Here is a 13,020-nt window from a genome sequence, read left to right as displayed (position 1 = left end):
ACTCAACTCAATGTTCTCATATATCTTCAACATTCGTCGGACCTTGTACAAATGCTGCTTAGGAACTCATGAAAGCCCAGGAGGCTGGTGAAACACTATCACCTTCTGTGCTTTTTGAAAAAGTAGCTTTTAAGGTAAAAGTTGCTTTCTGGAAATTCAAGGTGTTTCAGATGCTTCTGCCTTGCTTCCATACCACTATAATAAATGCATAAATAAATGGATAAGTTCCAAACACGACTAGCTTGCTTGCTTCCAAAGTCAGCACTTTTTCTGGTGCACTGTATGAATGGTCTGATTCTGCATCAAGAGCAGAGGCTTGTGATCCATTGTACCATCTCCCCCACCTCTCTGCATGGGATGCTCAGCCAAAAGAGGGTGACCACAAAGAACAATAATTAGATGAATGTCGCACATGTGGGTGTATGCATGTTGTTACTTAACATGAAGAGCCCATCCCTGGTGAAACTGAATTATACTAAGAAATGAATCTGGGGCCAAGAAAACATATCTTCTGCCAAAACAATACTTCCTGCATCCCCTTAAGTCAACTCTTTTACTAAGAGCACACAGCGCAAGGTGGAGACACTGGAACAGTGAATATAAACCATAGACACACACCACCTTCCAGTGTAGTGGCCCAGATAGTTATTGATTGCCTCCCCCATGGATTGTAAGCTCTGGCCAGTCACATAATTAGCTGCTTCTCCTACTGGTGAATGCCCAAGGAGCTAGAGAGAAGCAAAGGCAGAAATTTCTTCTCTTAAGGGCACAGTCAACCACATTCTTAGCATGAGTCTGAACTATGTCCTGTCTTTGGACCAGTATAACATGTCCTGGAATAGATTTCTATATGTGAGTAAACCAATTTAACTTTAATCACTGTATTTGCCCAATTATAAGCTATAGATTATACTGAGAGGAGAGTATTAGTATTTGCTACTTATTCAAAGGTAGCACTTCACATCCCCCTTCAGGGAGATTCAGTTTTTCAACTGATGCTTAGTTCTTATAGTAGTCTAATATATAATAGGCTGACTTGGGAAATCTCACATCTGGTGTTTGCTATCAGAAAGAGCATTAATGCAAGGTTATTAAAAAATAAATTTCTCGCTGTTGTTAAAGCTGAAATGGTAAGGGCACAAGAGAGGGGTGTTCAATATATTCAATGGAAAAGCTAGAACACGTTGATGGGAAGAGCAAGCATTATGTAGTAATTACTGAGCCCAGTGGTCAAAGTCCTTGACCTTTAGAAGGCGCTGCTAGTTACCCTCTTCAGAGTCTGCCTCCATCCTCTCAGCTAACAAAATTCTGCTTTTGCTAAAATAACCAATCAGCCAACACCAGGCTATGAACATTGATGTGTATAATCTAGTCCTGCTTGACAGCGATTGGTCTAGGGGTAGTCCTATGACCCAGTTTTGAACAATGCTATGTAAGGACGAGTCTTCTGGAAGTTTGGGGGTAAGGACTGTACTTTATTCCTTCCTAAAAGGCTGTCCTATCAAGACTCAGTGACTACATTACTGGCAATGATTTGTGGACACGAGGAGAGACATTACTAGACTAATAAGGTGATAATAATAAGCAATGCAAAATGTAGGGGAAATCCTGGCCACAGTGAGCACCAAGAGCTCAACCCAAGACCAGTTGTAAACTTTGATGATATAATAGACTCTGTGGCTTAAACTCCTGTAGGTTGGGGATTTCTATAACTTATAGATAACTTCTGTATAAAGCTATCTACACGTCTATATAACTTGACGGAGAAATAGCTTTCAAGTGTGTGATTTAGAGGAATTTTTAAAATGTATCTAAATAATTTAAACAAATCACATTTCCCACTCAACCAGGCTCAAAGCCTGAGTTGTCTCAATTCTTAATAATTTCCCCAATCCCAGACAGCAAATATCAACAAGATACATCAATACTATACCAGATACACCAATACTGTACCAGATACACCAATACTGAACCAGGTTTTTTGTTGTTCTTTTGTTTTACATTAGCACCAACTGAACCCACCCATTAAAACGGATTTCCAGCTAGGCATGGTGGCACACACCTGTAATCCCAGCACGTGGGAGGTGGAGGCAAGCGAATCAGGAATTCAGGGCCAAAGCTCAGTTACATAGCAAGTTCAAGGCCAGCCTGGCTACATGAGACCTTGTCTCAATCAAACAGGAAACAGACCAACAAAGACCACTGAATTTATGACAACCAAAGGCTTCGGGTGGAGCCCGAGAATCTGCATTTTCACATATTTCCAGGTGCTGCTATTGCTGTGGGGACCGCACTTTGATGACCACTGTCTTGGCTGGCTGGGCAGTCAACTAAACAAGCCATTTCTTGGCTTCATTTCATGCACACCCATACCCCAGACTCTCTTGTCTGGATTTCCTATCCTGACCATAAGATTCTTACCTAATCTGGTAACTCATTTTAGGATTTCTTAATGCCATCACCATCCAACCAGTCTTCACTGCCCAATGGCACCTCAGCTTCTTGCTGTTCCTTGCATCTTCCTTTCCTGGGGTCCCCCAAATCTGTGTTTTTGGGGGTCTCTTTAGGTTTAACAGGCCTCTGGCTTAATAAGGCTTTTGTGTTTAATGGAGATGAGACTGGTGAGCCTCCACAAGACCAAGTGAAGAAAGGACATATATAAGCACCAACTTGCTCATTTTCCGGCCTCATAGCGAACATCTTGAACTCTGAGATGGTCCTGGCCCAGAGCTGCACGCTGTCTGGGGCTGCAGAGGACACAGAAAGGTCACCCAAGCTTGCAAGCTGCACTGCTGGCAGCAAACTAGTAACCTCCCAACGTGAGCATCTGCTCTGCCCCTCTCATTAACTTTTTTTCTGGGCAGAAATGAGGAGCCCAGAGAGATATCTAATCACAAGTCTCTTGCTTTGCTGGTGCAGAGAGGCATGGTCTTTACCAAAGGTGCCACAAGCCAGGGTTTTGAGGAATGCACTCAGAATCCTCTCTTCCTGTAAGTATGCTGACTATGTCTGGGAAAGAGGCCATAAATTCTAACGTATCCTGCTCAAGAACAGTGTACATTAGTCACTCTCAAACAATGCTACCAAATCAACTTTCATACACACTCAAGATTCCCTCTGTGTTTGCAAAATCTTAATGAGGAGTTCTCAGTATTTGCTGTGTGGCCCAGTTACTCTCTATTGCTGTGATAAGACACTATGACCAAAGCCACTTACAGAAGAAAGCATTCCGTTGGCACTTATCAGTTCAGAGTGCGAGTCTATGTTGATAATAATGGAGAGCGTGGCAACAGGCAGGCAGGCATGGCACTAGAAGAGTATCCGAGGCATACATCTTGATTCCATGAGCATGAGGCAGAGAGACAGCGGAATAGTGTGAGCTATTCAAAGTACCCCCCAGTGACACATCTCCTCCCACAAGGCCACTCCTTCCAGTCCTTCCTAAACAGTTCCACCAGCTGTGGAACAAGTATCCAAACATTTGAGACTATAGGGGTCATTCTCATTCAAACTGCCACACTGTGGATGTGACGTGGTCTGTCCCTCAGAGTTTCCTTTGTTCCCTGGGTGGCATGTTAAGAACTGGTGAGAGCTTCAACTGGTAGCAGATGTGAAGTCCATTGAAATCACTGCCCTCAGGCAAGATTAAGGTAGTTATGTAGGGCTCAGAACTAATTATAAAAAGAACAAGATTTGTATCTAATGTGGCTTCCTATCTTACCAGGTAAGCCCTCCCTCCTGCATGTGCCCTTCATAGTGCCATCTGCCATGATGTGGTACAGCCATGAAGATCCTCACCGTACCTATCACTATACTATTTAGACCTTTACCCTCAAAACTTCGCCGCAGTTTTGGTGGCTGTAAGTCATGTGCCTGCACACACACACACACACACACACACACACACACACACACACACACACAAGAGTGTAGGACCCAGGAATAAAAGCACACAATCACAGCTACCTGATTTTGGGCAAAAATATGAAAAACATGCACCAGAGAAAAGGCAGCTTCTTCAAGAAATGCTGTCAGGAAAACTGATATCCATGTGTAGGGTAGTGAAACTACATCCTATGTCTTACACCCTGTACAAAAGGTCATTCAAAATGAGTCAAAACTTTAATGTGAGACATGAACCCTGAAATTGCTAGAGGAAAACATGGAAACACTACCAGATACAAGCATGGGCAGGGACTTTCTGACAGCTCAAGGTAAAATCTAGAATTGACAAATGGTGCTGCATGGAATTCCAAACGTTCTAAACAACAAAGGAACAATCATTTAGTAAAGAAATAACTCCCAAGGCAGGGGGAAGTCTCCACTATCTGACAGAAAGTTAATATCTAGAATATATAGAGAACTAAAAAAAAAAAAAAAACTAAATATCAATAAAGCTAAGCAGCCCTATCAATGAATGGGCTAATGAAAAGAACACTTCCTAAAATATGAAGTATAAATGGCCCACAAACATTAAAATAAATGTTCAACATCATTAGCCACCATTAACACACAACAGATGCTGGTGAGGAACCTTGCACACTGCTGCTAGAAATGTAAATTACTCCATCCACTACGGATATCAGTGTGGAAATCCCTGGGCGGGGGGCAGACAACTAAATGTAGAGCTACTGTATGACTCTGCTGTATGACTCCTGGGTGTTTGCCCAAAGGACTCTGAATCAACATACCTGAAAGAGCCTTGCATTGACCTCAGTACCATTCACAATAACCAAAGTAAGGAATTGGTCCAGGGGTCTGTGAATGGATAAAGTCTATTCAGTTTGTATATGTAATGGAGTTGATTCAACCCCAAAGAAAAAAATAAAATCACGACATTTGCAGGAAAGTAGATGGAACAGCTCTTTATGTGGAGCAATAAGCTGGGATTAGGAAGACACATGTCCCGTGCTTTCCCTCATGTGTAGAACCTAGATTTCAGTATGTGTGTGTAGGTTATGAAGGTAGAAAAGGGACAATGAGATGGGAGGAAGATGTCCTAAAGAGGGGAAGGGAAGAGAAGCTGCTAATGCATTGACAAAGCAGAGGAAAGAATTATTACAGGAGTGAGGAGACTAACAGGTGGGTCAACGTGAGCAGGAAGGGCCAATGGAGGAAGATTGTGCATAAGAATAATAATAAAACAGTGATATATATGTGTGAAAATGTCTTAATAAAGCTTACCACTTTGTATTCTAACTTAAAATTAAAACACTAATAAGCTGTGTAAAATAATTTTAAGTGATGTTATGAATGATTTGGATGCAACACTGCATTCAATCCTGGTGATAAAACCCACACCTTCACAACTCATAATACCCCAGCAGGACTGCAACAGACCCATGACGCTCACAGTTAGCTGGACGTCATACTTTCCTTCTTTCTCATTGGTCTTCCTCTGTGGTCTTGTTCCTGTTGAGATGTCCATTAACCAAAAATAAGAGAGAAAAAGCCTCTGTGGGGATATAGAGGAAAAAAAGCATTTTAAACTGTTGATAAGAATATAAATTAGGACAGCCATTATGAAAACCAATATGGAGCTTTCTCTAGAAAAATAAAAATAGGGGCTGGGTATACGGCTCAGTGGTACAAGTGCTTGCCATCCAAACATGGGGGCTGTCAGAGTTTGCATCACGAGAAACTCTCAGAAACACTGGGTGGGCATGGTGACCAGAGATTCCTAGAGCAAGGGGCTAGCAAAACTACCACTATCTGGGTTTGACTAAGAGATCCACCTTAATGAATAAGGTGAAAAAGTTGGGGGGGGGATGATTCTCAGCATCGGCCTGGGGCCTCCATATGCACATGTATACTTGCCTACCTACCTACCTACCTACCTACACACACACACACACACACACACATTGCACACACACACATCACATGCACATGCACACTCACATGCAGATGCACATAAAAATAAAAAAGAAAGTAAATTTAAAATGAATCAACTATATGAGCCAGCACTGTCACTAATAAGTACATATCCAAAGGAAAGGAAATGAACATGTGAAAGAAATCTCTGCGATTCCATGTTTCATGATCCACAGCAGTCACGCGTCAATGACTAGCAATGCAATATCATTGGGCCTTTTCAACAGGGAAATTCCGCCGTTTCATCAATGTCTGTGAACCTACAGGAAACAGTTATATAACACAGAGCCAGGCACACAGAATCAAATATTGTGTGATCTCATTTATATATTGATTTCTGTTGACCTCAAGCAGACAGTAGGGTAAAAGTCTCTAGGGTGATGAGGATGTTTATTCAGGGGCATGTAATTTCAGCTAAACAGAAAAATCTAAGTCTAAGGAGCCTATTGCACAATAGGTTATACCCATATGGAGATTATAATAATGTATTTTAAAACATCACTAAGAGGGTAGAATTTTTGTTACCACAAAAAAAAAATAGTATGTGAGGAAACAAATTAGCTCGATTTATCTGTTCCTCAGTGCAATATATCTTAAAACAATATGTTGTACATCAATTTATAGACTTGTGTCATTTAAATTTAAATAATTTATAAAAATAATATTTATACTAAATATCTGTATAATATCTGCTGAAATATCAGACTTCTCTTTTTGAACTTGCTAATATAATGTCAGTAATCCTTGCTTGTATCCATAGAATTAAAGCTCTCTGGTACAGTAGTCTTTTAACATAGTTTGTAGTTTCTTTAGGATTTTCTCTTAAAGGCTTGTAAATAATATTGGCCCATAAACTTTTTGTGAATGTGTGTATGAATGGATGGAAAGAAATAGAGAAAAAGAGGGAGAGAGGGGGAAATATAAATCCTTTATTTCATTATGCAATTTTTTGCTACCTTCATAAAATGAATTTGATAGGCCAGTATGTCTTCTAATTATATTCATGTATAGTAAGTGTAAGAATCTTTTGTTTTGAAAACAGCAAAGACTTGAAGCACACAGCTACATGGGCTCAGAACACTATATTTTTGGCTCATTTGATGTGCCGTCCTTGGTAATGGTTTCTCTTTTTTCTTGTATTGGTGTGATGAGTTTAACTTCTTTCTGAAAGGACTCAACAGATACAAACATACTCATAAAGTAGTTCTGATTTCTATATAGGACTGCCTACATAGGTTTAATTATAGCATATCATACCTCCCTTTGCTGGCTCGCTCTCTCACTCCAGTTACGTTCTCCACATTTATGTATTAAACAGAGAGTGAGCAATGTCCCGTTTGCCTCCAACAGTACCTATTTGCCATGCACCTTGTTAGTTTCTGGCTGACCTGGAATCCCTGTGGCCAACCCAGGGCAGGTCGTGGTAGAATAGGAAGCCTGATCCCTTCCTACCCCCTTGCTTGTTGAAGCTGTTTCAACGCAGATACCCAATTACCAATCAGCATTTTCAGAAACTGCCACGTTAGCAAAGAGTCCTTGCCAGGTGCTAACAACGTAAAACGGCAACTGGATTTGATTCATAACCTAAAACACTTAGTAAAAGAGAAGGGGACAAAGGGGAGGAGTGAGAAGGGACTAGGGAGAAAGAGGAGGCCTTGATGTGACTTTGGGCTCGAGCCAGGGTTTGCAATCGTAGCTAGAGTTCCACTAATCAGAAGTAAATGAATCCAGAAGTCCGGCCAAGTTTAAGACTACCGATGGTCAATTTGCCAAAATTACTTTCAGTATACCTTAATCATTCTTAGTGTTTAAAAAATGATCTAATTTAGGTTCATTTGATTTAGGACCTTAGACAGCTCTTTCTACGGGTACAGATTACTGATTGACAGAATCAGTCTATGGTATCTATTTGTCCAAATCTAAGCACAGCAGCATTTAGAAAAATATTCAGACATTTTTCCATTGCTGGTACCGGGAACTGTGTTGGCTTGAGGCAGATATAATGTATAAAACTAAATAAGGTTTCAACTCGAAGTCTGCTGTACTTAGCCAGGTGGAGATTGAATCCCAAATAGATTTGCTTTCTTCCTGAATTTTTGTCTTACCTGTTCACAGGCTTATATGGACGCAGACAATTGATGACTTTTTTTTCCATCCTCACTTAATCCCATTCTTGCCCCATCATTTATCAATTTCCATTTTTTAATAGATCCCAAGTTTCAACTTTGGGTAGACTATCAGTGAGGTACTAATGTTTTTCAAAAAGGAAAGAGTAAACTGCTTATCCTAGGCTTCATATTCATTTCAAGTTGATCATGGCTAAGGGACATTCTTGAAAGACTGTATGCCCTCCTATCATAGTGAGCATGGACTCTCAGGTATCCGCCCTCTCCAGCTCCTGCACTACTGCACATCAACTAACATGCCTGTGCTTTGGGTTTGGGTGTATTGTTAGTTTAACTTTGAAATTATGTTTTATTAATTCCTCTCTGTGTCTCTCTCTCTGTGCCCCCCGCCCCGTGTGTGTGTGTGTGTGTGTGTGTGTGTGTGTGTGTGTGTGTGTGTTTCTGTCTGTCTGTCTCTGTGTGTGGTGAGATGTATTATGTGTGTAAACATGTATGTGTATGGAAGACAGAAAACAATTTGTAGGAATTGGTTTTCTTCTCCCACCATGTGGGTTCTAGGATTAAATTTTGATCCTCAGGCTTGGTACAAATTACCTTTATCCACCAAGCCATCTGGTCAGTCTCAGATGTTTTTGGGAAAAGTGACAATTGATTCCCTAGCTGTTCCACATCCTGAACATTCCTTACTGTAAAGTTTTAATACATTTGGTTTGTGTAATAATACTTTCTTAAAGATCCTAACAAGATTTAAACAGCTAAGTTCTAAGTCTGCACTTCTTTTGAAATAAGACATAAAGTTATATTTATAACTTAGGAGGACATGTGAATTCATCAAAAATTATTGCCATTGGTATTATATTTAGTGCCTTTAAAATATATACGCATACCTCTGCATTTACCAAAGAATTAATAAAATGAGTTTGATTCCATTCCTGTGTCACTCTTTTTTGGGTTGGTTTACAAGGTGCCATCACCTGGGGGTTGGGGTCTGTGTTATTGTTTTCCAAGCTCTATGCTCCCAACAGCACTGGAAGATGTCTTCCGTCCCTCCCTATAACCCGACACTAATACGAAAATGACCCTTAGAAACAGAGATGAATGAGTGACCTTGAATTATTTAGGATCTTTATTACTAATGAATGTCCTTCTTGGAGCTCGTCAAAACAGTGCGACTTCAGTAGCTACTGTTTGGCCTGCAGCTGCTGGGCAGTCAGGAGAAATTGACCCTACGTGAGAATGCCATACCTGGGAATCCGCTATGCTTCAGTTTTCCCTACTTCTGCAACGCTTGGGGTCATAGCTACAGAGAAGGACACTGAGTAAGGTAAGGGACGTTCACCGTGCATCTTCAGCTGTTAAGACTGGACGGGTGGCCACCTTTCCACACCTCCTGGGCCTTCAGGGGCCATATGAAGGAGCCCTGCTATAATGAGGAGAGTGTTTTCCATAACTCTCTTTTGCTGCATCTTTCCAAGCAGACACTACTTGAAATATTCAGAAACATCCTAAGTCTTGTTGAGTCTCAGGTTGACACTACTGCCATTATCTTGTTTCATTTCATTTTTTAAAAACTCGAGACAGAATGCCATGTAGACTAGGTGAGCTGTGTAGCCAAAGATGACTATGAACTTCTAATCTCCCTGAATCCACCTCCAAATTATGGCCATGCATCACTAGACTCACTGTAGCACGAATCTTAAAAGGTCTTATTAATAAAATAAACCTGGGACCATGTATTGGGGTGAACACTGGAAGATCAGAAAAAGCCACAGCCACCTCACCTTGGGAGTTCCTCAGCTGATCCTGTTTCCTCAAACTGGAAGCCTCTGAGTCCTCATCCGAATAGAACTCAGCTGAACTGCTGCTCAAAAGCCTAAAAGCTTAACCAGGCTCTAGTTCCTGGTTTTCATACCTTCTATACTTTTCTGCGTTCTGCCATCATTTCCTAAGATTAAAGACATGAGTCACCATGCCTGGCTGTTTCCAGTGTGGCTTTGAACTCACAGAGATCCGGATGGATCTCTGCCTCCCAAGTGATAGGATTAAAGGTGTGAGTGCCACCATTTTCTGGCCTCTATGTCTATCTAGTGACTGTTCTGTCCCCTGACCCAGATAAGTTTATTAGGATGCACATATATATTGGGGGACACAATATCACCACACCTCACTTTCTATGGACTGGAATCAAACCTTGGGCTTTATGTGTGCTAAACAAGTATTCTACCAACCGAGCCATATCCCAGCCCACTATCACATCTTAATGAAAACAATGGAATCAGTCTCTGATGTATTTTTTATTTAAAATTGTATTTATCTGCCAAATGATTTTTTTTACTTCAACTCTTTCATTTACTGGAAAAGTGGAAAATATTATTTAAATTTAATGATCATCTAACCTTTTAGAAGTCTTCAACTGCTCATGTTAATAAATGTCTTTTTATTATAACTGTAAAAATCTTTGTTATAATGTAACATTCTTTTTAAAGTTCTTTGTAGATTTGTTCATTTTATTTTATGTGTATGAGTGTTTCACCTACAAGTATGTATGCACACCATTTGCATGCCTGGTGCCCGCAGAGGTCAGATGAGGGTGTTGGATCTCCTGGAATTGGAGTTCCAGATGGCTATGAACCACCATGTGGGTGCTTGGAATCAAACCCAGGTCCCCTGCAAGAGCGACATGTGCTCTGAACTGCCAAGCTATCTTGCTAGCCCAAGCATAATATCCTTTTTGTTGAAAGAGTATAGTTTAAATAATAACTATATTATATTAAATAATAACATGGAACTATTAACCAGAGACCTAATTCACTGACTTTTCTAACTGAAAGATGGGCTGAATTCTATATAGAATATATGTATGCATATGTATGATACATGGATAGTATTTGTTAGAAATTTTATGTGTAGAATTATTTGGTATAGTTTTATTAGAAATTTAAACAATTGAAGGCTTCATATTTGGTCAATTCCATCAAGTAAACAATATTTTTACAATGATAATTCAATCTACTTTTAAAATGAAATTGTCTCCGATTTTTAAGTGTTAACTTAATCAAACTATCCCCAGTTTTCTGAGAAAGCAATCTCTACCCCAGGGCACCTTGTTTTATCTCTCCCTCCCCCAAGGGATGTGATGGTCTCCCTGAACAGCTGTGTTCACTGCTCCACAGGTGAATGATCTGTTGGCTGCCCCTCATCCATCATCCTTCCACTGTGAAACCTTCCGCAGGAAATGTTGGTTCATTTCTAGTTACAAGGACTGTCTTGCCATCTGTCCCACAATCCCAGGAAATCAATGAGATGGACCCTAGTGAGCAAGGTGAGCATTTACCATTAGGCTTTTCAGCATAGGCTGGGGGCAAAAAATTTAGACACAGATGTGGTTTTGGACTTCTGAGTCACAGAGTAGTGATCAGGCAAATTTGGGGGTGAAAAGTAATTTATGGGATGACCAAAATGATCTTCTCTCTTTGGAGCAGAGATCCATAACATGTAGAAGGATATTTACTCTTTCATCTCTAAAATGCCAGGAATAACTGAACAAAAAAACTTAGCATCAATGTAATTATGTTTTAAATTACTGTTCTTATCACAAATACTTGTATGCTGTCATTAAAATAACATCTCTGTATATTCTTTATCAAGTTAAGTTTACAGTTCAACATGGACCCAAAAATGAGAGAAAGATTTCCCAGTTGTCACTAAAAAGATATTTGGTCAATGGATTTGGGGGACTAACTCCCCTGCTTCCAACGTCTGGGTAAGCCCCAGAGTGATTGATGGCCTTTTAAATTTTTATTTTACTTGCGACTTTGTTTCATTAGCAAATCTAGATTGTTACCCTTAGTTGTTTGGTTTAAAATTCTATGACCTCATATTATTTATTGAAAACAACAATATCAATGTTACAAGTTATCTTTGGCCTTTTCAAATCGGAGCTCTCCTACCAATAGGCTATACACAAAGCAGCGGATAAAACAGTTCAAATTTTCACCCTTAATTCAGTGTTTCTCAATTACGTATGCATTCACGGTGCTTGGTACATATTGGGTTCTGTCTATGAAGTCTGTGATTCAGTGTTTCTGGGTTGGAGTCTGGGAATATGCACAGTTAACAAGCTCCCAGCTAGCACCAATGGGGCTTTCTTGAACCATGTTTTGATGACCACTAGCTTACCATGTGAATTACTGGATATCAAACTAATGATGGAAAATTGACAGAGTTATTATCATATTCACCTTGATATCTGTGGAAAACAAGGACAATAATGTCATTGAGCAAAAAATGATGGTTTAAAGCCAAGAATTGTTTCTCAAACTGCTTCTATGAACAATAATGTAGACAGCTTGTTATTATAGCTTTAATCGTCTAAAACTTTGCTTGTTCATAGCTTGAGGCCTGAGACATACAGAAGTTCCTCTTTTTTTTTTTGGAATTTTTTCCCATTATCAGAAAAAAAAAAAAAAACAAACAAATGGAGCCCAGAGGAGGTGGGCCTGGAAGCGGGTCACCTAAGATATTCACACATTCTCCACGGTACATTGTATCACAGCTTGCCATGCTATGCTGCATAACTTCATCAGATGACACTGCAAAGCATCACTTGACAGGAATGATGGGCCAGATGGCTGTGCAGCTCCATGCCTCTCCTTCCATAGGAGCTGCAGCTGGGGACCCGCAAGGCCCTGGGTTTGCTGATTCTCTCATCTGCTTGATGCATCCGAGAGAAATCAGGGTGCAGAAACTCTCCAATTTACAGAGGAACAAAATGTGCCGGATATCTCACTTTTATAAATTATTTCTGCTCTTCTATGCCTACTCTTGGTGTATTCTTTTGCAGAAGAGGCAATGATGCCTCTGACTTCCCCTACTCTCTAATGTTGTCTGAAAAGCAAGCATATTTAAAGCACAAGGAAGCACTGGATTCCAAAGAAATTAGAGCACACTGCGGGTTCTGTAATAAATCTGCTTGTATACTGCTATTGAGAAAGACCAAACATGAAGGAGTTGGGGCACT

The 13,020-nt window shown here is 40.2% G+C and overlaps 1 protein-coding gene across 1 annotated transcript in view; it reads left to right on the top strand.

Annotated features, from left to right (window-relative positions):
- The first annotated feature begins 11,303 nt into the window (after positions 1–11,303).
- The window catches only part of Dytn (dystrotelin), a 51,313-nt gene continuing 49,596 nt past the window's right edge, over positions 11,304–13,020 (top strand). Inside the window, exon 1 of the mRNA XM_036173002.1 lies at positions 11,304–11,322. Within this exon, the coding sequence (XP_036028895.1) occupies positions 11,304–11,322 (19 nt within the window). The remainder of the gene's footprint in view (positions 11,323–13,020) is intronic.

Source organism: Onychomys torridus, chromosome 23 (assembly GCF_903995425.1).
Source record: "Onychomys torridus chromosome 23, mOncTor1.1, whole genome shotgun sequence".
NCBI classification, from domain to species: domain Eukaryota; kingdom Metazoa; phylum Chordata; class Mammalia; order Rodentia; family Cricetidae; genus Onychomys; species Onychomys torridus.
This window is presented reverse-complemented; position numbering and strand designations above follow the sequence as displayed.